This window comes from Ursus americanus, chromosome 31, assembly GCF_024610735.1.
Source record: "Ursus americanus isolate L20-20 chromosome 31, mUrsAme1.1.p, whole genome shotgun sequence".
Classification (NCBI taxonomy): Eukaryota; Metazoa; Chordata; class Mammalia; order Carnivora; family Ursidae; genus Ursus; species Ursus americanus.
In genome coordinates, this window is record NC_142157.1 from 22,033,916 (window position 1) to 22,061,130 (window position 27,215).

General features: G+C 40.6%; 1 protein-coding gene across 1 annotated transcript in view; it reads left to right on the forward strand.

The window, feature by feature from the left end:
- CUBN (cubilin) overlaps positions 1-27,215 on the forward strand; it is a 257,006-nt gene that overhangs the window by 121,011 nt on the left and 108,780 nt on the right. The window contains exons 32-36 of the mRNA XM_045787715.2: positions 15,535-15,694; positions 17,659-17,772; positions 19,417-19,527; positions 20,926-21,054; positions 22,062-22,194. Of these exons, the coding sequence (XP_045643671.2) occupies positions 15,535-15,694; positions 17,659-17,772; positions 19,417-19,527; positions 20,926-21,054; positions 22,062-22,194 (647 nt within the window). The remainder of the gene's footprint in view (positions 1-15,534; positions 15,695-17,658; positions 17,773-19,416; positions 19,528-20,925; positions 21,055-22,061; positions 22,195-27,215) is intronic.

Sequence of the window (27,215 nt, forward strand, 5' to 3'; positions counted from 1 at the left end):
ACCTGCTTTTCATGTAGAAAGGTATTGATTCATGCTGGCCATAACCATCATGATGCTGATGGTGAGTGCCCTCCACGAGGCATGTTCAATGAGCCCTGGGAGAGGGAATGGAGAGCATGGAATACTAGAAGGAGCAATGGGCTGAAGATCCAGGGTTCCCCATCTGTGATCATGGGCCTCAAGGACATCAGTGAAAGAAGATCCTGCTTAGGAACCTTTCTCATAGCACAGGGCCTATCATCTCATGTACCTAGGACTCCATAACTGTAGTAATCATCATGAGAAAACAGGAGGAGTGATTCATTTGGATCTGGAAGCCAGGGAAGGTTTCACGTTGGAGATGCCATTTGAGTGCAGAATTTCACCAACAAAATTCGTGGTAGTGAGGCCAAGAGAAAAGGCCTTGGGAAACTAATAGGGGAAATTGTGCACAGAGATATGACTACGCACAAACCTGTGGGAATAGAAAAGGTGTACGGGAATGCAGCTACCTGTGGGTGAGCATGTAGAGACCAAGAGTCTATAGAAGACATTCTGAGAGGCCGCAGGGTTGGACAAACTCTCTCATGCTTTCTGAATCAGACATTATCCTATAGAGAGTATGGGGTTAATGGAAGTTTTCTGTAAAACAGAGTATCACACCTCAAAACTGTATTTTACAATGGTAACAGGCAGCCGAGTGAGGACTGGGTTAGCAGCAAAAGAGAAAGTAGCAGGAAGGCTGTTTGGGAAGCTATGGAAAAACCTTGGGCGGTGACCTTGGGTGTGGCAAGAAAGCGATGTATTGGAGAACTCATGGTGGAGAACTCACCAAAATTTAGAGACTAATTACATGGTAGAGGGTGAGGTGGGTGATAGAGATGAGGGAGTTAAATCTATTCACTTGAAGAATAAGTGAGTGATGATTCTACAAAGTAAGTGAGTAAAGGGGTAGATACTACGAGTTTGATAAGGAAACTTTTCAGTTTAGAGGTCTACACCATGGCCCTTACAGAGTGTGACATAGGAGTTTAGTGTTCAGGATGGCATCTGAGCTGTATGTGTACATTTGAGGATATTTCTCTGTATCTGGGTATTTGTTAAAGCCACAGAAGTAAGTGTGATCACTTATAATCACATTTTCTAAAGAGAAAAGGGCCAAGTAAATTCTTTGGAAAATAACAGCATTTAAGGAGCAAATGGAGGAACAGAGGAAGAGAAGACTAAGAAAAGACACTCAGAAGTAGGTGGAGAACCAGAGAGAGTGGTAGTATAGAAATGAAGAGTGAAGCCAATTTTAAGAGCAGATGATCAAAGGTATCAAATCCAGCAGATTTGATCAACTAGGAAGGGGGTTGAAGCAAGGCCACAGGATTCAGTCTTTGATGACCTTGTAAGGAGCAGGATGGGCATGGGTAGTAGTGGAAGACACTAGATCACAATGGGTTAGGAGGGGCAGGAGCTTCTTAGCTTTTTCCTAGATTTATGGCAGTGAATGGTATAGGGGATAAAAGGCTATAACCTACAGGTAAGGCAAGACCAATGGAAAGTTGTTTTTTGTTTGTTTGTTTTAATGATGGAGAAGCTTGAGCATGTGGAGAAGGCATGGTGCTGGTGGAAAGGAGCTGCTGAATGTATGAGATAAGTGGGATAAATGATGAAGTCATGTTCAAGGCAGAAATCTGGAGATGGCTTAGTCCTATAAATTTCATATTTTCAGGATGAGAAGTTAAAACACATGGCTAACCCCAAGATATATAGTTTTTCTTTGATTTGCAAATTTATTTATATTGAAAATTACAGAAATCACACATAAGCTAAGTCATTTTTGTTTGTACAATTTATACCTTTACAAATAGATAAAGTAATGTGACGAAGGACTATTCTGGTAAACTAGGGTAGAGATCTCCTATGTGTGGTTGCCAGGTGGACCCAGTTATAGGACGGGAGGCCGGCAGCGTCCTGGTGAGGCTGGAAGCTTGGCTCCAAGTTACAGTTAGTTGTCCAGGGGTTCATGAAGGCAAGCATTGAGGCGCCAGCCATCTATCCTTTACAGCTAGGTGGACACTGGATGTGAAACGGATCCTACAGTCCAATATCTTACATAACATCTCTGCAGTTTAAGTTCATACAAAGCCAATCATTCATTCTGGAGGCATGCAAGTTAATTTCTTGGTCCTGTTGCTTAGACAGAGTCATTAGCAAAGAGACAAATATTCAGCTGCCAATGATGCTGCCAGATAATGTTTGTGTTCATGGGATTTTTAATAGAGCTCAAGTGTACTATTAAATACCAAGGTAAATTATGGCTGAATGAGACCAGCAATCATGTTTTTTAAAACCCCTGCAACAGTTTGGATTATCAGAAGTGGAAATATTAATTTTAACAGACATTACGGCTAATAATCGAAAATACATAGATACATAGGATGTTAAGGTTGCAAGAGGAGAGATTAGAGATAATTTACTGTCATATGCTGATTCTTTTGGTAGTATTCTTATTTTAAAAATAAGAACATTGAAGTCTAGATGGTCAGGATCAAGACCAGGTAAAAATTAATAGCAGGGCCGGCACTAAAACATAAGCAAGCCTAAAGTAAGAGTAAGTATTCTGATAAAATATAAAAATTATAGTGTACATGCAAGAAACTGAATTGCAGAATAGAGGACAACTGAAAAAATAGGGGGAGAAAATAAAACTCTTTCGGATGAACCCAGACTTCATTTATCAACATAAGGAAGAGTGTTAGGATTCCAGATACGTGGTGGAAGGTGTCTTTGCCTTGAAGTCGGGTGGTGTGGGCTCCGTGCACCCATTCAATCTTGGTGTCAGCTACACACCAGATCCTGCTAGGCACTAGTGTCTGGGCATGGCTCCACCACTCCCTCTTGTCATGGCTGGGGGAACTGAGTTTGCTCATTTATAAAATCAAGTGCCTGGCGAACCCACCGATAAAGAGGATCCGGTTAGGAGTTGTGTCTGTGGGTAGGAAGAGAAGCACGAGGTGGGACGTGAAGAAACAGACACTGAGGGTCTGGTGACGTCCGTATGGTTTCACTCCAGAGGTCACAGTCAGACTCGCATAGACTCACTAAGCTTTGGTTTCCTCTCTGGGACACAGGATTGACCTTAGGTAGGAGGTCATCTCCACACTCCACTTGCTGTGCAGAAAAGAGCTCTTCCTGTAGCAGGTCTGGTTCCTAGCAGTGCTAAGTGGAGGCAGAGTAAGCCCACAGAGAACCCCAAGCCATCTCTCTTGGCCTTGTGGAACTAAAGGGAACATTTAGCAAGAAGAAGAAATGGATGAACATTTTGAAATGAAACAGTAATGTACAGACTCCATCCCCTTTCATATAACCAACAGCAGTAGTCTTTGTATCCCAAAGGCAGCAATCTGGTGCAGGAATTACTAATAGATGCATGGCTGAATACATGAATAAATGAATTTTGTAGCTTCTACTCCTGCAATAATCAGTGCTTCAGTGGAAAATTGCAGATGACACATTTGGGAATGTGCTGTGCTGAGTTCACTCCCTGGCACAATTATTGATATACAATCTCACTCTTTTGAGCCACATGAGAACTTCGATAACATCGCAGAAGCTTGTTTTCTAGAATTTCATGCTGCTATAATGAAGAAAGAGAGAGAAATGGAATTTTCTGACTTCTATTGAAATGGTGATGGCATCGTGGGGAGCTAATCAGAAATTTCACTCAACTGGCGCTCAGGTTTCGACTAATTTGGTAATATGTTTGCACTTTCCACTGAGTCCCTTTCGAGTGGCTGGTGTAATTAACCTCAGGCTCTCTGGAATGACACATTGTGAGTATTTCTTGCTAAGGCAGCAGTGGGACCCGCTGGTGGGGCATGACTCCGTACGGTCAGCACGAAAATGGCTCCATTATGTTGCCTTTCACGAAGGCTGCGTATTAAGGTAACCTCCGCCTGACAGTTTAATTGCTTAATTAGAGTCTCTCTTCCAAGCCTTAAATTCACGCAGCTCTGCAAGGTCTTATCGATCTCTGAGAAATGCTGGCGGTAGCTCAGTGTGTGAGCGGGAGAGGTCAGTTCTGCAGCTCCAGCGGGGGCCTGGAGCCTCCCACCCTCTGATTTCAGCATCCTCTTTGCTCAGCACAATGGAATGTCTGCCTTGTGAGAATCAGTCAGAAGCAGATAAAAGCAAGCAGAACAGAGCCCAGATCCAGCCTCTGGTTTGGAGAAAATCTACATTAGGGCTAACAGAGCCTAGGGCAAAAAAAAGGGGGGGCACATGGTGAGTAACTGTTTTCTTTCTGAAGCTTTGTGTGCAGATCTAGGAGAAAGAAAACAAAGTGTGTGATTTGAAGTGAAGAAGACCAGACCCCCTACCCCCACCCAAAGCCACAGAGTCCGCTGTTGTTCACAAAATTTGTCAGTAAGGCACAGGGCGGAACAGGGCAAACACAGAACACAGAATCCATATTTTGTTTTATTATTATTATTTTTTTAGACACTACCGATGATGTGTTTTCTTTTAAAACATTGATCTTTTCCAAAACAGAGCAAATAGACACAGGAATAATAGAACTCGGTGCTTCAAAGAGACAATGGGAGCAATTCTTTAAATATTTATTGTTTTACAAGTAAATCCATGACAAAAATCAGTCTTTCCCTGCCTCCTTTTCTTCCCTTTCTCCCTCACTTTTCCCCACAGAAAGTTTAGTTTCCATTTGCTACTCTAGGACCATCTTCTATGATTTCTTTAAAATGTTTTATTCTGTGACTTGCTTTTGATAAGCGGCCTAGTCATTTTGCCTTCCAGTGCCAAATTCGTTACCAAAAGCTGTGCCAATACCCTACATCCCAAAGCAAAGCAGAACTGAGTTTGAAGCCACAGTTCTCCATCTGTGGGCACGGGCTTTGTTTGGTTTTGTTTGCATTTCAGCTCACAGTCTCCCTAAATGCTTGTTTACTTGTGAAAACAAAATGAGCTTCTTGGATGTCTTTTCCTATCAACATTTTCAGTAATCTTTGAGTCACAGCTTGCAACAATGACAAATTACTAGAGGTTATAATCGGTAAAAATTGAAGTCCAAGTACAATAATGTACAACAAAGGAATAGGGGTGACAAAGTCCTGAGGTGAGATGCGCGGCTGTGAATTTAACCTGGTGTTTAATCTCAGAGGCGTGGAGCTGGCAAACATCACCGACAGAGGAACCCCACACTTCCTCCCCCACCCCCACCCCCAAGAAAAGCTGCTATAATGAGTAATATTTTCATTTCCTTCCTCACATGCACTTATGACTTTAACAGCTTGGATATTTTCCTAAGGGATCCCCCTCCCTATCACTTAATATTTCCTCTATCTTGGAGCCGTTCCTGTTCCAAAATGGGAATCCCACTAACAGCTACACCACCACGTGTAGCGCATGAAGATGTCTTAGAGACTCTCATCCGCCAAATTGACTTTTTCCCCCCAATGTGAACGATCTCTCCGTACCCCAAATATCTTATCCTTCCCCCTGATCATCTTTAAGGCAATCCAAAGCAGTAGACATGTGTTACGAGGAGTTAAAAATGAAATAAAAGATAAAGACTGGGTTGAAAATCAAATTTAAGCCAGGCCCACGTGAGAGAAGAGGCCATGCTAGACCGGACAGGTTGTGGTTTTTTAGACCAGAAAAGGACAGGACGTGGATTTATATCTGAATCAAAGAAGAAAACCAAGTTTAGGAATCAGGGATATAAATTTTAGGCTTATTTATTGAGCCTGGACACTGTGCCCTTCGTTACATAGTCTGCTGAATTAGCCATGCTGGGAATCCCATGCATGTTCAGTGGGATGGAGTGCATGACAGGTGCTAACTGCTCTGAATTCCATGGGGGCCCCAAAGAAGACTTTCTCAAATGCCACTGAGGGTGCTCCATTGCAGGCCTACATAAATGAGACCTCTCCATTCTATTTTCTGAGCTCCCATGGTTATCTTTCTCGGAGATCACAGACATACCGCTTAGCTTCAGAGAATCACGATCTCTCAATATTCCATCCTCAATGAATAAAATTGGATTTTATCTTTTCGGTTGGTTTCGTGATAATTGCTCAGATGTCCCACGGCCAGGATTCATATACCAGCGCTTCACTGTCTAGTGTGTGACTTTGAACAAGTTCACTTTTCTGAGTCTCAATTTTACCAATTGTAAAATGGAATTGGAAGAAGAATTGAATTTTTGAAATGTAAAGCATTTAGCACAGTGTCTGGTACAGATAAATGATAATTGCTGCTTCTCATTTTTCTATTACTACTACTACTGCTTCTATTCTAAAGGTCTTATCTTTTAAAAAACTGAACCGTAGGTACACAGAACTGCATCCGTACTCCAAAGTTCATTGCTAACTGTCCTCGTTAGTTATGAAGAGACTCATTTTATCTTACGTGAATGCTCTTTAAAATCTTAGTGTCTACTGTAGTTTTTTTTCACACATTCTCCACTCCATCATCTCAGTGAATTGTATCACCTCGTGAGTGTGTTATTTTAATACCTTCCAGAAGATTTCACAAATGAGTCCAGAAGGAAAAAAGTAGTAGAGCAGAAAATGCAAGCAAGAGCACAGTCATACACACATATCTATTCGTATATATTCACGATTTGTTGGTGTGGAAAGCTCAACTCTGAAGCTCGGGCCAAGCACTGCCTTACTTTGGGGATTATAAAACATGCTGTGTGTTTTGCTTTTGAATTAAAATCGTTTCCTCTTACTCCAGCTTGTAATAGGTTTTAACCCACACATTTAGTTGGTTTATTTCCTCCCTGAGTGAGATGCCACTTCGTAAAGCCAGAAAAGAAGAGAGGCAGTAGAAATGTTTTCCTACTTCCTATTCTCCAACATGATCTGAGGGAATAGATTCTAGTTTCTGGAAAGGAAAATGCAAACATTACTGAGGAAGTGATGTTCATTTTCCCCCCTCAGTCATATGCTTCGGGCTGTGAGTACTGATGATTTCAGAGAGGCGATCACGAGTCACTCAGTCGGCCAGAGTGCCAATCAGATCAGCGGGCAGGGGGCTTCGGGCTCGGTGCTGTGTGCTGCATTCAGTTTGGACACTTGTTCTTTCATTCTAAGCAAAGCATCAGTGGTTGCTTGTCTTTATCTGGTGCAATATTTTATGGGATGGGGAACCTCGGCTTTCTTGTATCACATTTTACATTTTATAAAGAGTGCAATGCAGTGGTGATTGTTCGGAACCCGCGTTAGAGGAGACACAAGTGTAGGCAGGGAAAACTTCAGGCTGCCATGGTGACCAGGGTGAGAGGTGATGAGGTCCCACACCCAAAAGAGGCCCCGTGGGGAGAGTGGTGGGAGGGACCCAGGAGAGACCTTGGAAAGAGAATTGACAGAACATAAAGATCCATTGGATTTGGGGGATATGGGAGAGGTCTGAGGCAAGAAATGAGGGTGAAGGAGGAATTCGGGGAGGGAAGATGACTTCAGTCTGAGACATTGACATTCAAGGTTCATGGGGCCATCCAAGCAGTGATGTCTGGAATGCCATGGGATAGATAAGCCTAGAGCCTGGAAGGCGGTCTGCGGTACAGTTGGAGATATTAGCCAACTGACAAATGTCTTGCAGATCTTAAAACAGAACCCATATCTGTTTAACTACATTCCTGTCAGGCAGCAAAAGGCCAGATTAAGTGGCATTAGTACCCATCTGGCTTAGATACTATGGTACTGTCAGAGGAATAACATATTTTCTTGTCTTTGTATGGAATCATTTATTTACGTGTGTGACTGGCACACACTTAAATATTTTAAATATATATGGTATTTAAAGGTTTTACATGCTCCTCATATTAAATTTCTGAAATACAGAAAAGAAGAAAAAAAATTTAATGCCATTCATAATATTGCAATTTAAGGGCAAACTGTTAAACATTTTGGCTTATTTCCTACACAAACATACCTATCCAAACACACATGCACACTTACACACATGTAAACATCGATAGTTAAGGTAATACCACACCTGATTTTGTAAGCTACTTTTTTCACTTACCATTATTTAATATGTTTCTCCTTAAAAATAGTTTCTTTGGGTAGATGATCAATTATATGGATATACTTGACCTCATTTAACCACTAGCTTATTGACCACTTTGGTTACTACTTTTTTTATTATAATAAAGCTATGAAGAGCATATTTATATGTGAATCTTACTCTACATATCCTATTATTTCCTTGATATAAATGATCTTTTTTTAACTGAACACTCTGTTATGAAATATTTCGAGTATATAGAATAGACTGTATAATGCATGTATATAATGAACAAAATTATTTTACTGTCCAGGCTTGCCAAGTTGTAATATTTTGCCGTATCTGCTTCAAGTTCTTTTTTTCCCCAAAGAAATGAATTACTCAAGAGACAGTGAAGTTTCATGGGTAGCCCACCCACTGATACTATTCCCTATTCTTATCTTGGAGGAAACCATGTATGAGAATTTGGGTTTATTATTCCCATGGCTATTTTTATGCTTTTTCGTTTTTTTATTCTTTTTCATATACAGTATACAATATTATTTTGCATGTTTTAAAGGTTTATGTAAATAATACCACACAATACAATATCCTTCCATTTGCTCTCTGCAAAAAAGTTCCATTTTTAACATTTATCTATGTTGTAATGCATCCAGACCTAATGCATTCTTTTGGCCACCATACGATATTCCATTTCATGAGTATACCACAAATCACATACCCATTCTACCATTAATGTACATTCACATTGCTTCCAGTATTTGGCTGTTGTAACACTTCCACCAATGGATATTCTTACACAAATTTCTGAATGCAATAATGCAAGAGTTTCCCTAGGGGAGACACGTTGAAGTTAAAGTACTAACTTTTACATTTACCCTACGTTGCCAAATTCCACTCAAAATGTATGTATGAGAATTCCTGTAATGAATTGGAGAAACTCACTTTTGCGTTCCTACTATATAATTTCCGCTAAACTTTCAGCACATTGTCTTATTTGATCTTTATAATGATGAGGCAGGTAAGAATTCTCTACTTCCATTTTTAAGATGATGAAATGATAACCAGAAGCTTCTAAAGTGCCTTGGCAAGAAAACAAATACCAGAGGTCGACCCAGGTCTCATGTCCAGGTGTCCAGACTCTAAGAACAGAATGCTTCCAGGTGTTCTGACCATGAGGTTTCTGTGCTTCCCACGTGTTCTGAATCTAAGATTAGTGTGCCGCCCACTGGGCCTTACTTGTTCCGATGGAAAATGTCAGATGGGTCAGAATCTGTGCATAGCTTGTCAACAAAGGTCATGCGACTGAAAGAACATGAACAGTGTGGTTAGAGCTAACCATGGGTATCAACACCCATTAAAAATTTTTTTAATTTTTTATTAAAGGGGGCAGCGGGCAGAGGGAGAAGGAGAGAGAGTCCCAAGCAGACTGTGCACTGTGCACTGAGCACAGAGCCCCATGCAGGGCTTAACCCCATGACCCTGAGGTCATGACCTGGGGAAGTTGGGGAGGAACATAGATTTAAAATCACTGCCTTTCCTAAACTAGGCTGGGTACTTTGTTATCGCTGACTCAACTGGTACGTGAATGGATCCTATAAATTCTTGAACAATTTGTGATAGCCTTGCTTTCCAAAGAACTGAGGAGGAAACAAAGAAAGAAAATGGTGGGATTCCCCCTACGGGTAACTGGATTCCCTGAGTGTTTCTTATGTGCCAGGCAGCACATATTACTTCAGTGACGTCTCCCTCCATCCCTGGGAGAACCAATTATTAAACGGGAAGTGAAGGTGTCACTCTGTCTTCATTTCTCCCCTTTGCACACACAGCTCAGCCCACTCAGTTAGTGTCTGCCCATCATCACGCCCTGACTAACCCTCCAGTGACCTCCAAGTCACTAAGTTCATGAGTAGTTTTTGCTCCTTTTGGTAGTTTTCAGTGGTTGATCACTCCAGGTGTGGAAAAGGAGACTCAGAGGTCTAGAAGCCCATTATTCTCCATAATATTTTCTGTGTAGAGAAGGGAGGAGAGAAGGGAGGAGGTCACCCCAATGGCCATCTCTTGCCACTGTTCACATTTCAAGCCCTCTCTCTTGTTTCTTGTGGCCCTTCCCTCTATTTCTCTCTCCCTTGTTAAGAGAATGTTGGAATTTACAATTTTTTTTCTTTCTTTATCCAAAATACCACAAACTTGAGGTTCTTTTGTGTGGTAGACTTCGACTAAATATTTCGAGACTGACAGGTGATTACTGCAAAGGGCAGCATAGCAACGAAGTTCTGATGTGATATTAGACATCCTTATCCTGAAGACTCCATTGTTCATTCCTTCCTCACTCCTTCATTTTACACCTCCTGCATTAGTTATCTATTGCTGCATAACAAATTTCCCCAAAACCTAAGCCTTAAAACAACAGCGTTGCTACTTTCTGTGAGTTAGGAATGCGGGTGCTGCTTACCTGGCTCTTTCCGAGCTCACGCACGTGGTTGTCGGCAGGATTCAGTGGATTTGGTGGATGGCAGACAATGGGCTGGAGGCGTCGCTCAGCTCCTCGCCAGGCGGGCCTCTCTTCTGGGTGTCTCACAGCACAGCAGCTTGCCTCAGAGAGGGCCAGCAAGAGAGAGAGCTGACGAGATGGAAGAGTCGATCTTTCGTAACCTAATCATGGAAGTGACATCCCATCTCTTTGGCCCTTATGTGTTTATTAGAAGCAAGTCATTAGGTCCAGCTCACATTCGGGGAAAGGGAGGTGATTGATTACACAAGGGCATGAATCACTGGGAGCAAGATCAGAAGTTGCCCCCACCTCCCACCCCCACAGTCCCCATTGGGTAATATCCAGGGGTTCTGTGCCCCTCCCGGGCTCCAACCTCATCCATATTGCTGGACAAACTCCCACCCTTGGACCTTTCTTTGTTTTTGCTTCCATAGCTTCCTACTTTTATTCATTTCTTAAACAGCAGTTTAGCTTCCTCTTTGTCTCACTTTCATAATAGAGACTAATATCTCTCAAGTACTTACTCTGTGCCAGGAAGCAGTGTAATTACTTTGTACCTTTGCACTCATTTAATTCTGATGAACAGTATGAGTTATCTACTCCTGTCAGTCACACATATTTCCATCATCAGTAAGTATCTGGGAAGGCAAAAGTTCCCTTTATTTTCTCAAATTACCAGTGCTTAGGACTCTGACCCCAGGCCTCTATACATGGCATCATAAAAGGATGCTAGTCTCGTATCTGAACGGCTCCCCAGCCCAATGTCACTTTATGCTGGAGTTGGCACATGTTACCTTTGAAAAAGGGTTGATATTCCCCAAATCTCCTTAAGATATTAAAGCATCAACAATTAAAATTCATAAATGTTTGGCTCAGTTCTAAATTCTGGGTAGAGCATAGAGTATGGAGGGCTCCCAATAGCACCATAATGTCATGTGTCCTGAATACTGTGGGCTTGGGGGACAGGTCTGAGTCCTCTGCCCACGTTGCTGTTCTGGCAAAAGGCTGGCAGTGAGAAGGGCACTGGGGAGCTGTGCGTGTGGTGTGGCCCATGCCCTGTAATCAGATACTCCTCCCCTGCCATTTGGGCCCAGAATGTAAAAAGCCTGCCCAGAAAGCAGCCCCAATTGACCTCTTTCCCACTGTGAATAGCCTCTTTTACCCACGGTCATGCCTGCTATGTGTTTATACATTCCAACCCATGAGAGAGATGAGAGTTATTTCTTAACTCTGGGCTTTCCCTCATTCCTAGTCCTCTGTTCTTAGAGGCCATATACTCTTATATATGAAATTCATTTACTCATCCATACATCAAACATTTACTTTCTGTTATGTGTCCGGTTCTACGCTTTTAACAAGTCTCCTATTTTCATGTGATAAATATGTTTAAGGTATTTTTTTTAAAAAGATTTATTTATTTTAGAGAGAGGGAGTGGGGAGGGGGCAGCAGGAGAGAATATTCAAGCAGACTTCCCACTGAGCACAGAGCCCAACACATTTCTTATAATGACCCTGTGATCAAGACCTGAGCCAAAACCAAGGGTTGGTCACTTAACTGACTGTGCCAGGTGCCCCAAGTTTAGGTATTTTGAATGTGTGTGTTGGTGTCTAGAAATTTGACAAAACTCGATACTTTATAAAGAGACTGATTAACTTCTTGTAGGAATTACCACTTAACTAGATATGCCTTTGTTTTTAGAGCCCCTGTAGTTGGAAATTTCAGGGATGGTGGCCACTTTCTCTTTTGTGGATTCAACTTCAAAATTTTGCCAGTGTCATCTACAAAACAGTTAATAGAATGTACAGTTTGGGGGGGTTTTGTTTTTGTATATTTCTCTGACTTTCACCACTGGAGCAACAGATCAGAAAACCAGTTCTTAGGCCTAGAAACCTTTTGGCGGTAGACTCAAATAAGAATTATATAAATCTATAAATTATGCAACTACGTTGTATGTGTAGCCAATAGTAATATAATTTACTAGTTCTGCCTTGGGCACTAAATGGAAGTAAAAGAAAATATATATTGATAATTTTTATGACTTTAGAATTTTAAATAAATGGGAGCAAGGTTTCTCATATTTTCTCCCTTGCAGTTTTTTTCTTATAATTTTTTTAATTAAAATTTAAATGTATTTGGTATTACAAGTGTTAGGAACAGTCTCAAAAGAATTGCTATTCCAAATTGTTCAAAAAAATCAAATGTTTCTTCGAAAATCTGAGGTCTTGTACTTTCGTAAAGTGACAAGTATATATAACTTAATAACTATCACGAGCATTTTAAAGAGAAGTGACGCAATATAACATAGAATTTGGGGAGAGAAGAAATAAGTTCCTGACTCTACTCCTTACTATCTGTATGATCTTGGATGAGTTACTAGCTTATATTGGATGAGGCAACACATTTAATAGCTAGCACACTCGTTAAGTCTCGCTTTCTTCATTAAAAAAAAAAAAATCACGTGGTGTTGAGGACTAGGTTAGGATGTTTGTAATGGTGCTTATAAAATTACGACATGCTAATCAAAGGTGGGGTGTCACTGGTATATAATTTTGATTCAGGGACATTTGGAAACCTTCTGCCTCAGATCCGTTTCCTGCAAAACAATGCCCCAGGCATATGAAAGGCAACCAAAGCCCTTTGATTCCAGGGTTGGGGTTGGGGGGTGGAGCTAGGAGACCCCCTGGAAGATGTACCCGTTGGAAGAATCCCCAGGGCAATGTCTCATTCATATGACTCTGTGAACCTTCTAGCCTTTCTACCTGACTGTTTTGCCAGCCATTTATAAAAGGAAGGAACAATACCTGCTTACTCACTAGGTCTCTGAATTTGGGGAGGAATAAAGGGGACTAGAAGAGTCTTGCTTTTTGTAAGTAAATGGACTTGTAAAAATCCTCAGAGTGTGTGTTGTTTCTGTTGGTGGTGTTTTTTTGGCGGGGGAGTCTATAAACCTCACAGAACCCCAGTGTTCCACTAGAGTATAAGACATGCTGTGGTAAACAAGCAAATCACCACGAGAGAAGCAAATAGATTTATGCAGGTAGTCCTGACCAAGAGTGAATTGGTATATTCTTCAGACTCCTGAGGCATTCTAGAAGGTATTTAAAGCAAGACAGTATTAATATAACATTACTGCAATCTTAGGATGTTATATCTATATAACCTTAGGAAAGTATAAAGCCAAGAATAGAAATAATAAAGTCTTGGATTAAACCAAGTGGTAACATTTGAGAGTAAGTCGAAGTATAAATGTAGTAAGAGGTTTTGTAATGATGACTTATGTGTTGTTTTGAGTACTATTGATGGTGTTCAACGTGTTCAAAAGAAGCAGTCATACCAGATTGGAAACTATAATTTGACTTGGTTATGAAAATGTAATTGAGTTTTAAATAAAATTTTTTTAAGTAGGCTCAATGCCCAGCTACCAGTGTGGGGCTTGAACTCACAACACTGAAGTCAAGACCTGAGCTGAGATCAAGAGTCAGACACTTAACCGACTGAGCCACCAGGTGCCCCAGAGTTTTGAATCAATTTTTTAATTAGAATAAAAATCAGTTTTAAAGTTTTATTTATTGGTTATATAGATTTAAAGTTTGAGCATTAAATAAAACAAAACAAGAGAGAAGTGATGTTTCAGAACCACATTTCTTTAAAATTCATTATTGTGAAAGCTTTGGCCCCTTGGTAGATAGTTAAACATCTTATTGATGTTTGATTCATGTGCTTATATGAACTATACTGAGCATTGCCTCCCAATCATACTTATGTGCTAAAGAGAACACTGATTATAATCATCTCTAGATATTTGAAAGTAATTTGTGTGAAACGTCCTTGTATCAAATCCCTGAACTTTCTATTTTTTCCCACGACTTTCTTATGAAATATAAATGACAATTTATCTTGAATGAAACAGCCATATTCTAACCTCATAATTTAATCCCACTCTGGTGGTTAGCAGTTGATGCATCTATCTTGCTTAATTGATACCTTGTGTTAGACAATATGAGAGTTTCAGTTCTGGACTTTAGGATCTAGCTGTCTGGTTCAACGTGACCTGCTCCCTCTTAAGAATTGTGTTAAGTCGGCCACACAATTTGCTCTTTATGTGGCAGTTGTCTTCTTCTTAAAAATGGAAGGCATTTGGGGAGGAGAAAATGGGATCGTGTATATGAAGGGCTAAACCGGTTTCTGGCAGATGTAAGCACTTAATGAATGGTTGACATTATTATTATCATCCAAAGAAAAGGAACTCACTCCCCGCATTTACACATAAGAGTGTCAAAAACTTCACAGCAGACACACTGAGTTCTGAGGAAATCAGCAAGCTTCAATTTCACAAACGAGTACAGTGATTTGGGTACATGTAATGTCAACTCTATTCCATTAGTACCTATGGAGGGTCAGCTAAGTCCCAACATAGCACTGGGCAGACATAGAGCCTAATACTTTTTTTATTAGATAATTTTCTAAGTTAGGCTCACATCACTATATCATTTGAAAGAATTCTGCCATTCCTCTTCCTTCTTGACCACTACCCTATGAAAAGCCAAAAGTTCCAGCAAATGTTGGGTTTCTGAAAACAAATGGTTACTCCTCCTTATTTCTCAACTATTTGTTCCTATATTCATTCTTGCATCAAACATTTCATGTTGTGGGGATGGCCCTTGATGTGAGGCATCGGGGTCAGGGGAGGAAGGAGGGCTGTGAAAGTGATAGCATTTATAAAAATATCCGGGGATGGGGTGCCTGGGTGGCTTGAAGATTCTCTCCCTCTGCCCCCCCACCCCCCGCTCATGTGTGTGTGTGTATGTGTGTGTGTATATACACTCACTCTGTCTCTCTCAAAAAATAAATAAAATCATAAACGAATGAATGAACGAATCAATCAATCAATTCAGGGATGTAATGGTGACATAACGATCCAGTGAATGTGTTGTTTTCCACTAGCTCACCAATGTGTAGATAGCCCATGGACTATGGGCCTCATAGATGTAAATCTGAAGTTCTGAATTACTATTTTCCCTGTTGTCTTTCTTTGTAGGCATATGATGGTTTAAGCGCCACAACTACCCGCCTTTCCCGTGTGTGTGGAAGACAGCAGCTGGCTAACCCCATCACCTCTTCAGGAAACAGCCTCTTTTTGCGATTTCAGTCTGGCCCTTCCAGACAGAGCAGGGGCTTCCGAGCTCACTTCAGGCAAGGCAAGTGCCTCGTGTATCTGTGTGTCTCCTTGAGGCACCAGCCATCTGTTCTGAAGGTCCTTCTTGGTACTACAGTGAAATGAGGCCAGGCCTCAGAAATTGGTCCAGCTTTCTACTTGACAGATGACAATTTAAATAGAACAAAGGAACTATCATTTGCAATTATTCCAGCTGTTCATCCTTTAAATTTACTCTTGTCTAACAGATGATGCTAACTTCCTTTGGATCTGTGTATCTCTCAAGCAAGCTTTTAGAAGAATACTTCAAAGTATTGTTAATACTAGAGTCACTGTAAAAAAGTGTCCAAATTCATTCATTCATAGATAAACTATCTAGCATTTATCCAAGATTTTATGCTGGGAGGAGATACTCCATCATCAATGACAAGACTTGCTTGTAATATAGAGTCAGATTCTAGCCCTCAGGAAGCCTTCATTTCTGAATCCTGCCATTGTCTGCCTGAGGAATCAGTGTTGTTTTCCATTGTTTTCTTTTTTTTTTTTTTAAGATTTTATTTATTTGACAGAGATAGAGAGAGCCAGCGAGAGAGGGAACACAAGCAGGGGGAGTGGGAGAGGAAGAAGCAGGCTCCTAGTGGAGGAGCCTGATGTGGGGCTCGATCCCATAACGCCGGGATCACGCCCTGAGCCAAAGGCAGACGCTTAACTGCTGTGCCACCCAGGCGCCCCCATTGTTTTCATTCTTAAATCACTACTTTCTCAGTTCATCCTACTCTACCTTTTCACCCATCGCCTTTCATCTGGCTATTCTTAGAGACTGACCCTTTATCCTGCTGTCAGAGATGGAACCCAGAGCGGGAGGAGTTGTTGATCGGCTTCAGTGTGCCTCTGAGTTTTACTCAGCTGGTCCTTGTTATTTCAAAGAAGTGTGGGCCATTTAGTCACTTAGTCTGTTTGGGGTTTGCTTGTATCCTGTAGTAAAGACCCCTGTCTAGAATTGGTTTCTGGATCGAAGTGTCCCAAAGATGCATTGTAGACTTTGGAACAAGACAGAATGCATAAATTAGTCACTCTCCAAAGAAAAGAATACTTTCTGAACACATTTCATTTTTCATTTAATTAGTTACTTATGGGTTGCTTCATAGTAAACAATGTCCCCAGTGGGTCTCCACTGGATTATTATAAAGCCTTCTCCGACTCATCCACCCTTTCCCCATCTTCCTCCAGAGTCAGCTCACAAAAACCCCACTGTGGTCATGCCCTTGAGCCCTCCATTGATCTGTCCTGGCTCTGCACTGCCTAGGGAATGGAGCCCCAGTTCCTTCAGATGTTACCTAAGGGCCTGGAACCTGCCCCAGTCTTTTTTCCAGCATCACTTCCAACAGCCTCAAAGAGTGCCACACTTCAGCCAAGTCTGTGTAGTTGCAGGCCTGACCCTCCTCTGTGTCTTAGCTCAGGCTGCTCGCTCTCTGGACTACTCTGCCCCAGCCCCAGTTTCTCCTTCAGCTACTATCCCATCCATGAGACACCCCTTATTCTCTCCAGCCGGCCATAGACTCTCCTTTCTGCGCTGCCACAAAGCTTTGTGGTTCTCTGATAATACATAGCCATCCTTATGCAGTCTTGTTCAATTGACTATTTTCCTAAAAAAAAAAAAAAGAAGTTGCTCATAAGGAGGTTATCCCTATACCTAAAATTTAGGAGTGGGCAGAATAAGTGAATCAATGATACAGTTTCGTGTGAATGATTCAGGCAATTCATAGCCATTTAATCTGTTGTTCTCTGCCACTCCCCACTTCCTGCAATTGAAGAATATTGTTATAAACGTGCAGTGCATTTCGACTTTCTCATGGTTTATGTGCAGCTTCCTTGGCGGAGTACTTCCTTGGCATGCATTTCAAAAATAGGAGAAAATCATTTACGTTTTTACTCATCAAATCATTGTTTTGTACAGTCTGTAGAAATCAAAAGTACATGACGTGTGTGTGTTTGTGCATTTCGCAGCCTGTGGAAGCTACATCCTCACCAACTCATTTGATACTATATCCTCCCCATTGTTCCCCGCCAAGTATCCAAACAATCAGAACTGCAGCTGGATAATTCAAGCTCAACCTCCCTGTAAGTAACAAAAATAAAAAAGAAAAGGAATCCGGGATGGATGGTGTCTGTGGGAAAGTCCGCCTATGACTAATGCTCTTATCTCCTTGGTGGTAACAATTGATGGCCTTCCTCTTCTTTTTATGGAAGTCCCCATTCCCGATGTGCACGAGAACAAGCATTTCCTAATCTGATAGAAAAGTAATTTTTACTGTTTATTCTTCATTTAAAAAAACCTGATGGTTCAAGGCCTAACAAAGGGGAAAAAAGACCCCTATAACCTTGCTGTATTGACAGGCATGCGAAATTGGGGGTAAACAAAAATAATTGATAAATAGTTTTTGACACTTGTGACTTGAGTGTACTAGACATTCAGGACAGTTGCTAAATGACCAAATGAATAATAAGAACCACAGACTGAAAAAATTAATAACTCATAGTTTGGGAATGCAATGCCATGAGTGTATTGATCTTTGGTCAGAGCGGAAGTTAATTGTAAAACCTGGTCTCTGGTGCAATGCGCGTATTACAAAAAGTTCTAGCACAGGCCTGGAAGAAACATTTCATAAGTGCTTACATTATTTTCTTTTAAAAATTATAGAATCTTATTTTTTGACCTGGTAACAACGTGGTTGTAAGTGTTACTGTCCACACTTTAGAGACAGAGAAAATGAGGCCTGGCAAAGAGGGTGACCCTGGGGCCATATGAATCCTGTTTCAGAGGAGTCTTGCGTTTCCTTGAGTTTTTCAGGAAAAAGTTATGATTTCAGTCATCATGTAGGAAAGGCGTTAAGTTCTTTACTCTGCTCTATAATTACAACGACCTTTGTGACAATAAGCAAATCGCTTACGCTAATGAGGCCCCATTAGCTAATCTAAAAAAATGAAGAATTTGACTGAAATATTCCCTACCACTTCTCCTAGGGATGTTGAAAGTTAACAAAAGAATGTCTTTATTGACATGCATATGATCTGGGGGTTGGTGAAGTAATCCTTAGCCAAAGAAAGTTGCCAGCCAGCCAGAAACTAAGCCTTCGATAAAGAAGCCCCCTGCCTTGAGCTGAGCAGTTTTGCATGTAAGGATAATTTCTAATGAGTCGTAAAGCATTTAGATGAAAGATCTCACTGGTTCAAAGACATTAATAGGAAAAGATCCTATTCTGAAGATTAGGGACCCTGGAAGAACAGCAAAAGAAAAATGCTCCCAGGCACTTGCAAGGAATTCAAAGCTTTCTTCATAAATGACTCCAAACCTCTAGGCCCTGGCTCTGGCCCTCAAGTGAAATGAAGAGAGCCAGGCTCTGCATGCCTGGGAGCTAAGAGTGTCTCATTTACAAGTCAGCGAACTAATCTATGGAGAAAAATGCTTCCGAGAAGAACCCAGCAATGGCTGGTATAAGAGGTGTAAAGACCATATATTCCAACAAGACACTCCCCATGGTCTCCATGGAAGGAACATACCCAAGGGCCCTCTTATTTACCACTATCAGCATTTCAAACCATACAGGCATTTTCAAAAAACATTGATTCTGTCACTCTTCAGAGGAACCAAAGGCGATGCCTCCCTGCTGGAGAACCCGCACAGTAAATGATCAGAGGTAGAATCTCTCTCCCTGGATGTTTTGTTTGCCAGTACTTTACTAGTCTCCTCTCCTTTTCCTACAGTCAACCACATTACCCTCTCCTTTGACCACTTTGGACTCGAAAGCAGCACCACGTGCACACGAGACTTTATAGAAGTCTTGGATGGCGATCATGATGATGCACCCCTCCGAGGTACGTGGCGCTCGCTCCTTTGCATCTGCGGCCCTGACTGGGTTGTATTTATTGATTGACATGTGCATATGGTGTCATTCAAGGTTAGAACATTTCCAGTAGAGACCAAGGGCAGCATAAGACAAGTACAAATAAGTAGAGGGTAGGAAAGCAGGATGTAATGTGGGGCTCAAGAAACACAGCTTGTTCATCTTCAAGGACGTGGACGGTTTATGTATTTGTCTTTTAATTTAAAAGTTGCAATTGCTTCAGAAAGCAGTGAAATGCTGTCCATTCTAGCATTCAATAGCATTCTGTGAGAAATTTCTCATTACTATATGACCAGTTGTTATTTTCAGATCGAGGGTTTCTTCTGGTTTTGTCTTCAGTGGAAGCAATAGAGGAATGAATGAATGCATGAATGAATGAATGGATGGATGAAATAATAAATAAATTAACAAAGCAAAAAACAAAGCCCCCCCCCACACACACACTGGAATTCTGATTGTAAAGCATCCCAGTAAAATGAAAGATTGCTGCTATCTACTTGCTGAAATATCTTCAAGTAAAATGATCTCAGCTTTTTGAAACTTTATCATGAGTGACTCATATTTGAACTTTGTCGTGCAAGTTTCTTATCCTGCACAAGCTCCATCCAAGGAGGGACTTTGCTTTGCTCGTTACTTTATTCCTAGTGCCCAACACAGTGCCTGAGACGATAGTGGGCACTTGAGTACTTTCTGCTCTATGCACTCCTGGTTGTATGGCTGGGCGTATTTATCTGTGAGCTCTTGACCAACAATGAGGGTATGTTATTTAACAAACACTTACTTAGCACTTAACTTGTGCTGGGTACTCTTCTAAGAACTTTATAAGTAGTAACCCTCTTCCCCCCCCCCCCGCCCCGTTAATCCTCATATCCTTGTGATAGAGGTTTCATTATTATTGATAGTCTCTTTTCTCAAGTGGGGAAACTGAGGCACAGAGCACTTTGTCTTTTGACTTGTCTCAGGTCATGCAGCTAGCAAGTGGCTGAGCTAGGAGTTGAACCCATGTATTCTGGCTCCAACATCCACATTTTTTTTCTTTTTTTCTTTTTTTGGCTGTAATACATTGCTTTTAAGTGTTAGTGCATTTTGGGACCCTACTGTGCTGGAGATTTTAACGTTAGTTACATTAGGAGCCACGAAACTACATTTTTCTCATCTCCCTCTAATGCTCTTCAACATGTTTATAAATCATCTCTCCTATGCATGTATTTATTGTTTATATTAAATTCTCAGGCATTGTCTCAAACACCAACCCTGATTTAAAGTCTCCAAATAGTGGTCTCTTCTTTTTGCTTTGTTCTCTTGTGGTTACTGGAAGTAACAGCCTGTGCCATGTCACGCTCCTTCTGCTTGTCCTGATCTCTTTCAGGCCGCTACTGTGGCACCTCCATGCCCCATCCCATCACTTCCTTCAGCAGTGCTCTGACGCTGAGGTTCGTCTCTGATTCCACATTGAATTCCGAAGGTTTCCATGCTACGTTTGCTGCTTCATCGTCAGGTAAGATAAGGTAGCAAATGGCGCTACTAGGTTAAGGGAAACGTGGTAGACATCCTTGGTTGGTTATTTGGGACTGTTCTACCTTCAGAATCGGGAGCTAGTTTCCTGAGATCACCTCTGTGACTAACCTTACTGTGTTCCAATTTAGATTCACCTGCTTGTTATAAATTCTAATAGTAGTCAACGGTGTACCACATCTTCCTTGTCCCTTCATCTACTGACGGACGCTTGGGGTATTTCCATACCTTGGCTACTGTGACTCATGCTGCTAACAGTGAGCTCTGGGAAGAGGGAGAATTGGTTGGGATGACCTTGGAACAATCAGTGGTCTTCTTCATGGCACGTCTGTTAAGGCAACCCCTGACTGACAGTGTCCATTGGCATCTCTTATGAACGGACAGCTGCTATTCTCCCATCTCCCTGGGCTCCCCACTGGGCTCAGGCGGGTCCGGGTGTTGTCACTGATGGCAGGATGGATGGTGGCATGTAGGCAGGAGGGGATAGAGGAGCCACCCAGTGCTGGCTTGGCCAGCCAGGGGTGTGCTCTTGGTCAGCTGCCGGCTTTCTTGTCATTAGCAGTTAAAAGCACAAGACACCTAAAAGATTTGTGTGTGCATTTCAGTGTTCTCTTGAGAGGGAAAAGCTGGAATACTGCCTTCTGTTCAAGGCCAGTGTTGAAAATCATCCTGGGCAGAAATACTGAGCGGTTTTGGGATTAAAATATGTCTTTTATTACATAAAGTTACAGTTCACAGTGAGAAAAGGCTTTGGAAGAGAAACTGCCGAGGTTCCTTCTGATCTACCATGTCCTGTGGCTTACAGTTTTCAGTCTTCAGAATCTTTTCCTTATGATATATGACATGGATTTTTTTTTTTTTTATTGGAATAGGAAATAGGATATCCTTTGATGCTGCTAACAGCTCCTCTCGTGTTCTTTCTCCTTCATCTTACGGTATCTTGCATTCGATCTCTGCTCTGACACTCACTTTGTTTCTCTTTTCTTCCAGCTTGTGGTGGAACCTTCCACATGGCTGAAGGCATCTTCAACAGCCCTGGCTACCCGGAAGTTTACCCCTCTAATGTGGAGTGTGTCTGGAACATTGTCAGTTCCCCTGGCAACCGGCTCCAGCTGTCTTTTATGTAAATCCTTTTTTTTTTTTTTATAGTGTATTGTTTTAGTGTGAATGAGTCTGCAGGAAGGAAGCACAGTTACTAATAGAATGGACAACTAACAGCATGTGTGTCCAAGCAACTGTTAGAGAACATGGTGGGAACTTTAGGAAGTCTGTTTCCAAATTTCCTCTGTTTAGTCATAGTTTGGGTTATAAATGGCATTAAAATTTTCTTGAGAATGATTCTAGAGCCCTGCTTAACATTATGAGAAAGATATGCCTATGCTACTGGTGCATTAATTTGTGGAATGTTTATTTTCAGGGAACAGTAAATGTATCTTCTTTTGAATTAGACACATTTAGAGTCTTCCAGAGAAATACTAACATTCTTTCTTCCAGCAGAAATCCCCATCACCATGAAGCCTTCCTTTCCCTGTATACCATAGCCCTACCCCAGTCCACCTTACCATCTACTTCCAAAAAAATGCTTTTGGAAGTTTTTAGGAACTTAGTGGTTGGTATGTAAAATCACTTGTATGTTCCTAATTGAACTGTAAGACTTTGAATATGGACTGTGGTTATGGACTTAATAGTAGAATCCTGCCAAATTCAGTGTGGTCTTAGATTAAATTAAACAACAATAATGTGTTTTTCGAGAAGTAGTTAGTGAAAAGCACAGGATAAGTGACATGAGAATTTTTCATCAGTAGAGAGGTTACCTGTGATATACTGTACTGGTAGGAGACACTTAAATAAGGAGCGAAATAATTTTGGCACTTAAATTGCCATTTTAAATTAAAGGTTACTTATTATATCATATCACATATTATTGAGCATCATTTTGGATTCTAATTCCATTTTTGAAAAAATAGAATAGATAACTTGTAACCATTGAGAGGATTATTTTGAGGACACTGGCCTGTTTAGTCAAAAAAAAAAATCTTGCTCCTTCTCTGAGACATGCCATTCTATGCATCAAGAAAGGATTTTATTTTTATTTATTTATTTAAGAAAGGATTTTAAAAATGAAAGAACAGTCCCATTCGTGGACCACGTTCAAACATCTGCAGTTGCTTTCTTTCAGCCCATCAATCAGACAGTGCCTCTTCAGGGTACAAGTGGCATTGTGTTAACACAAAGACACCCTCTGAGTGCCTGAGAGGCAAAGCGAGGTTAAGCTGCCACATGGAAAAGAAGTTTCTGTTTGCCTTTGTCTTTACTAAAAGCTCAAAGTTCTATAGGGGAAGAAATCTATGTATATAAGTTTTACCTGATATATGTCTTCCTTTATCCAACAAGTATTTTTAAGCCCCTACTGTGTGCTCACATAGTCAGCACATGTGACTCCCAGGCCAGAGGCTCTCTATATAATGATGAATAAAACAGGATTATTGTTCTTATGATAGAGTCCAAAGTCCTTCACGTGGCTTACTAGGCCTCATAATTGCCAAATAACAAGGCTTCTTTCCTGGTCTTTTTCCTTTTACTCTCCACCACATTCACACTGTTGACTAATCTGACGTTCAGTGGGGACAGGAACCGGGCCAGGTGCAGGGAATGTTTAAGACAGACATCCCATTTCTTGATGAGTTACTAATAAATTAATGCCAAGAAGCTATTTATTTAAAACCTAAAGAGATTCATTCCATCTATACAGGATAATCATATACATATAAGGCCACCATTAGAGTTTAGGATATTAAATGTAAAATGTATAGCACAAGGGTGATGCATACCAGATGGTCAGTGAATGTGAAATTATCTCACTGTGCCATTTCTAAAATACCTTGTGTGGCAGTTCACGGTTAAATCCAAATGGATGATGCTGAGCTCTGTCTAGAAGATAGGAAATAAGCACAAAAGCTCATTTCATTCATTTTACTGCTTAATGGAGACTAAATCCTAATTATCATATATACAAATCTTAATGACTCAGCTTTTTCCTTGCTTGTTCATAAGAAGTTAATTTTAATTATTTTCTGTTACTTGCTTGAGTTTCATTTTTAAAACAAATTTTGTAGAATGCAAGATGTTCCTCTTTTTGTAGAGGATAATGAGAAGGGCTTTATGGCAAGGCCTGTGAGTTATTTCTGCCCTGGTCTAAACTGTATCCAGATGGGTGCTTGGAAACATTCCCCTGGGTTGTATGAGAAGCATATGGAATACGTCAAGTTCAAAACCACAGGGTTTGGATTGTGGACACTGTGGTGAAATTGAATAAGGAGAAAAACTGGAGAAATTATGGTTGAATCTGTAACAAAAAGGAGGGGGGAGAAATAGAATCTAAAAAGGAGGGTTTTTTTTGTAACATAGATATTTAAATGGATTAACAGAAAATATATTTTATGCTTGCAGAGTGCTTTTCGAAAAGTGATTGATCTTGATTCAAGGATCAAAATGAGATAATGAGAAACAGTGATTGTACTATTTTTGTTCCACATCATATTTTTACTAACAGATCTCAGCCAAAGTCTTTGGAAAGAGGGTAGATTTGCTTATAAAATGTACTGGCCTAAAACAAAGACTTCCAAGAAAACAATAAACTTTTTAAAAAGTTTAATTTGATTCTTATAAGCATCATCCTACTCTCGTTTTTAATAAGATGTCCTTTCTGTGATTTGGCACTGAATTATACCAGTGCGGTACTCAAACAGAAGAGACTTTCACTTAGTAATCTTCTGCACCATTGGACCAAACTTAAGTGTATATACGGATCACGTGGGATCTTGCTAAAACCTACATTCCGATTTAGTTGGTTGTTGGGTCCTGATTCTTCCTTTAAACAAACTCTCAGGTGGTGTTGATGTTGCTGGACCACATATTGTACTTTGAGTAGAAAGTTCAGATCTGATTTCATGTAGATCACCTGTGGAGGCAAATGATCTCTCTTCCTTTCCTACTTTCTGAGAAGCAAAAACAAACCAAAAAAAGCAATTTCAGCATAATTCCTTATTGAAAATGTTATGGGTAATAAAACCGAGCCTGAATTTAAGTGCTAATTCATCATCCTAAAGACAGATTCAGAACAGTCGCTTGCCAGAAATGACTGTCGATAGAAACTTGGTATTACAAAAGAGTAAATTGTCAAGGAAGACAATGGGGGTAAGGACAAACGTATGGTCTGCTTAGCTTGATGTGGATTTTTCCTGATTTCTTCTGCTACTCAGTTACTGATCATAGCTTGCTGCTAAAGCTGTGTCTAGAATATTGATACAGACAATCTATATTGTAATAACTCACCTTGTTGGGATTATGAGAGCCACAGACTCACTATTTGTCTGGCTAGAGACTGACCAATGCTAGTATCTGGCTTGAGAAGCAATGGTAGCGCAGATCTGACTTGTTTGTTCTAGCCTTTCGATTGGCAGTGAATGCTTGGAGGTGTGCCTGATAACATTCATCCCATAGAGGGGCTTGAGGAGCTCAGAACCTCCAGGCTGGTGGTCTGTCATCCTCATCCTTTAGCTGAGATAGAGCCCCAGGAGAGCACTCTACTTACTATCATGTGATATCTTGCAACACACAATGTTGAACATTGACTGAAAGATACACACAATAGAAAAGTAAGTTTTCTATTCTCGAGACATTTTCCCCCCTGACAGTTTCTTCTCTACAGTCTTTCTAGGTCATTCTTTCTTCTTTTTGTCTTGTCTTGCTTCTTCTCAGCAAAAACTCCCTCCGGTTACTTCTAAAAAAAGAATAGTTTGCATACACTTTCTCTACTTTTTTTTTTAACCATTACATTACTTTTTTCTTTAAAAGTTAACTTTAAAATTAATAAAATGTTACAGGGCAGCAAAAGTCCCCCTTATTTGTTCATCACAGAGTCAACCTGTATCTTGAATTGCATGTATATCACTTCCATCCATGTTTTTATAACTTTATAATGTATACTATATTATATATGTAGAATATGTGTAGTATATATATCTATATCTGTGTCTCCATACACACTACCTAGTATTGCTTTCCAGTTTATGCTTTATGTAAATGGAATCATGCTTACTGATTGGACAGGAATTACATTGAATTTATACATTAATTTTTAGAAGGATCTTTATTGACTCTTCATATTCTTGAGTTTGGAATATCTGTGCATTTATTTTGTTCTTCTTTTATGTGTTTTGTTAAACTTTCACATTTTTTAAATGTTTTTTTATTACATTATGTTAGTCACCACACAGTACATCCCTGGTTTCTGATGTAAAGTTCGATGATTCATTAGTTGCATATAACAGCCAGTGCACCATACAATATGTGCCCTCCTTACTACCCATCACCAGCCCATCCCATTCCCTCACGCCCCTCCCCTCTGAAGCCCTCAGTTTGTTTCTCAGAGTCCATAGTCTCTCATGCTTCATTCCCTCTTCTGATTACCCCCCCCTTTCTTTATCCCTTTCTTCCCCTACCGATCTTCCTAGTTCTTATGTTCCATAGATGAGAGAAATCATATGATAATTGTCTTTCTCTGCTTTCACTTAGCATTATCTCCTCCAGTGCCATCCATGTTGCAGCAAATGTTGAGAACTCGTTCTTTCTGATAGCTGAGCAATATTCCTTTGTATATATGGACCACAACTTCTTAATCCAGTCATCTGTTGAAGGGCATCTCGGTTCCTTCCACGATTTAGCGATTGTGGACAATGCTGTTATGAACATTGGGGTGCATATGGCCCTTCTCTTCACTATGTCTGTATCTTTGGGGTAAATACCCAGTAGTGCAATGGCTGGGTCATAGGGTAGCTCAATTTTTAACTTTTTAAGGGACCTCCACACTGTTTTCCAGAGTGGCTGTACCAACTTGCATTCCCACCAACAATGTAGGAGGTATCCCCTTTCTCCACATCCTCTCCAGCAATTGTTGTTTCTTGCCTTGTCAATTTTTGCCATTCTAACTGGTGTAAGGTGGTATCTTAGTGTGGTTTTGATTTGAATTTCCCTGATGACTAATGATTTTGAACATTTTTTCATGTGTCTGTTAGCCATTTGTATGTCTTCATTGGAAAAGTGTCTGTTCATATCTTCTGCCCATTTTATGATTTGTTTATT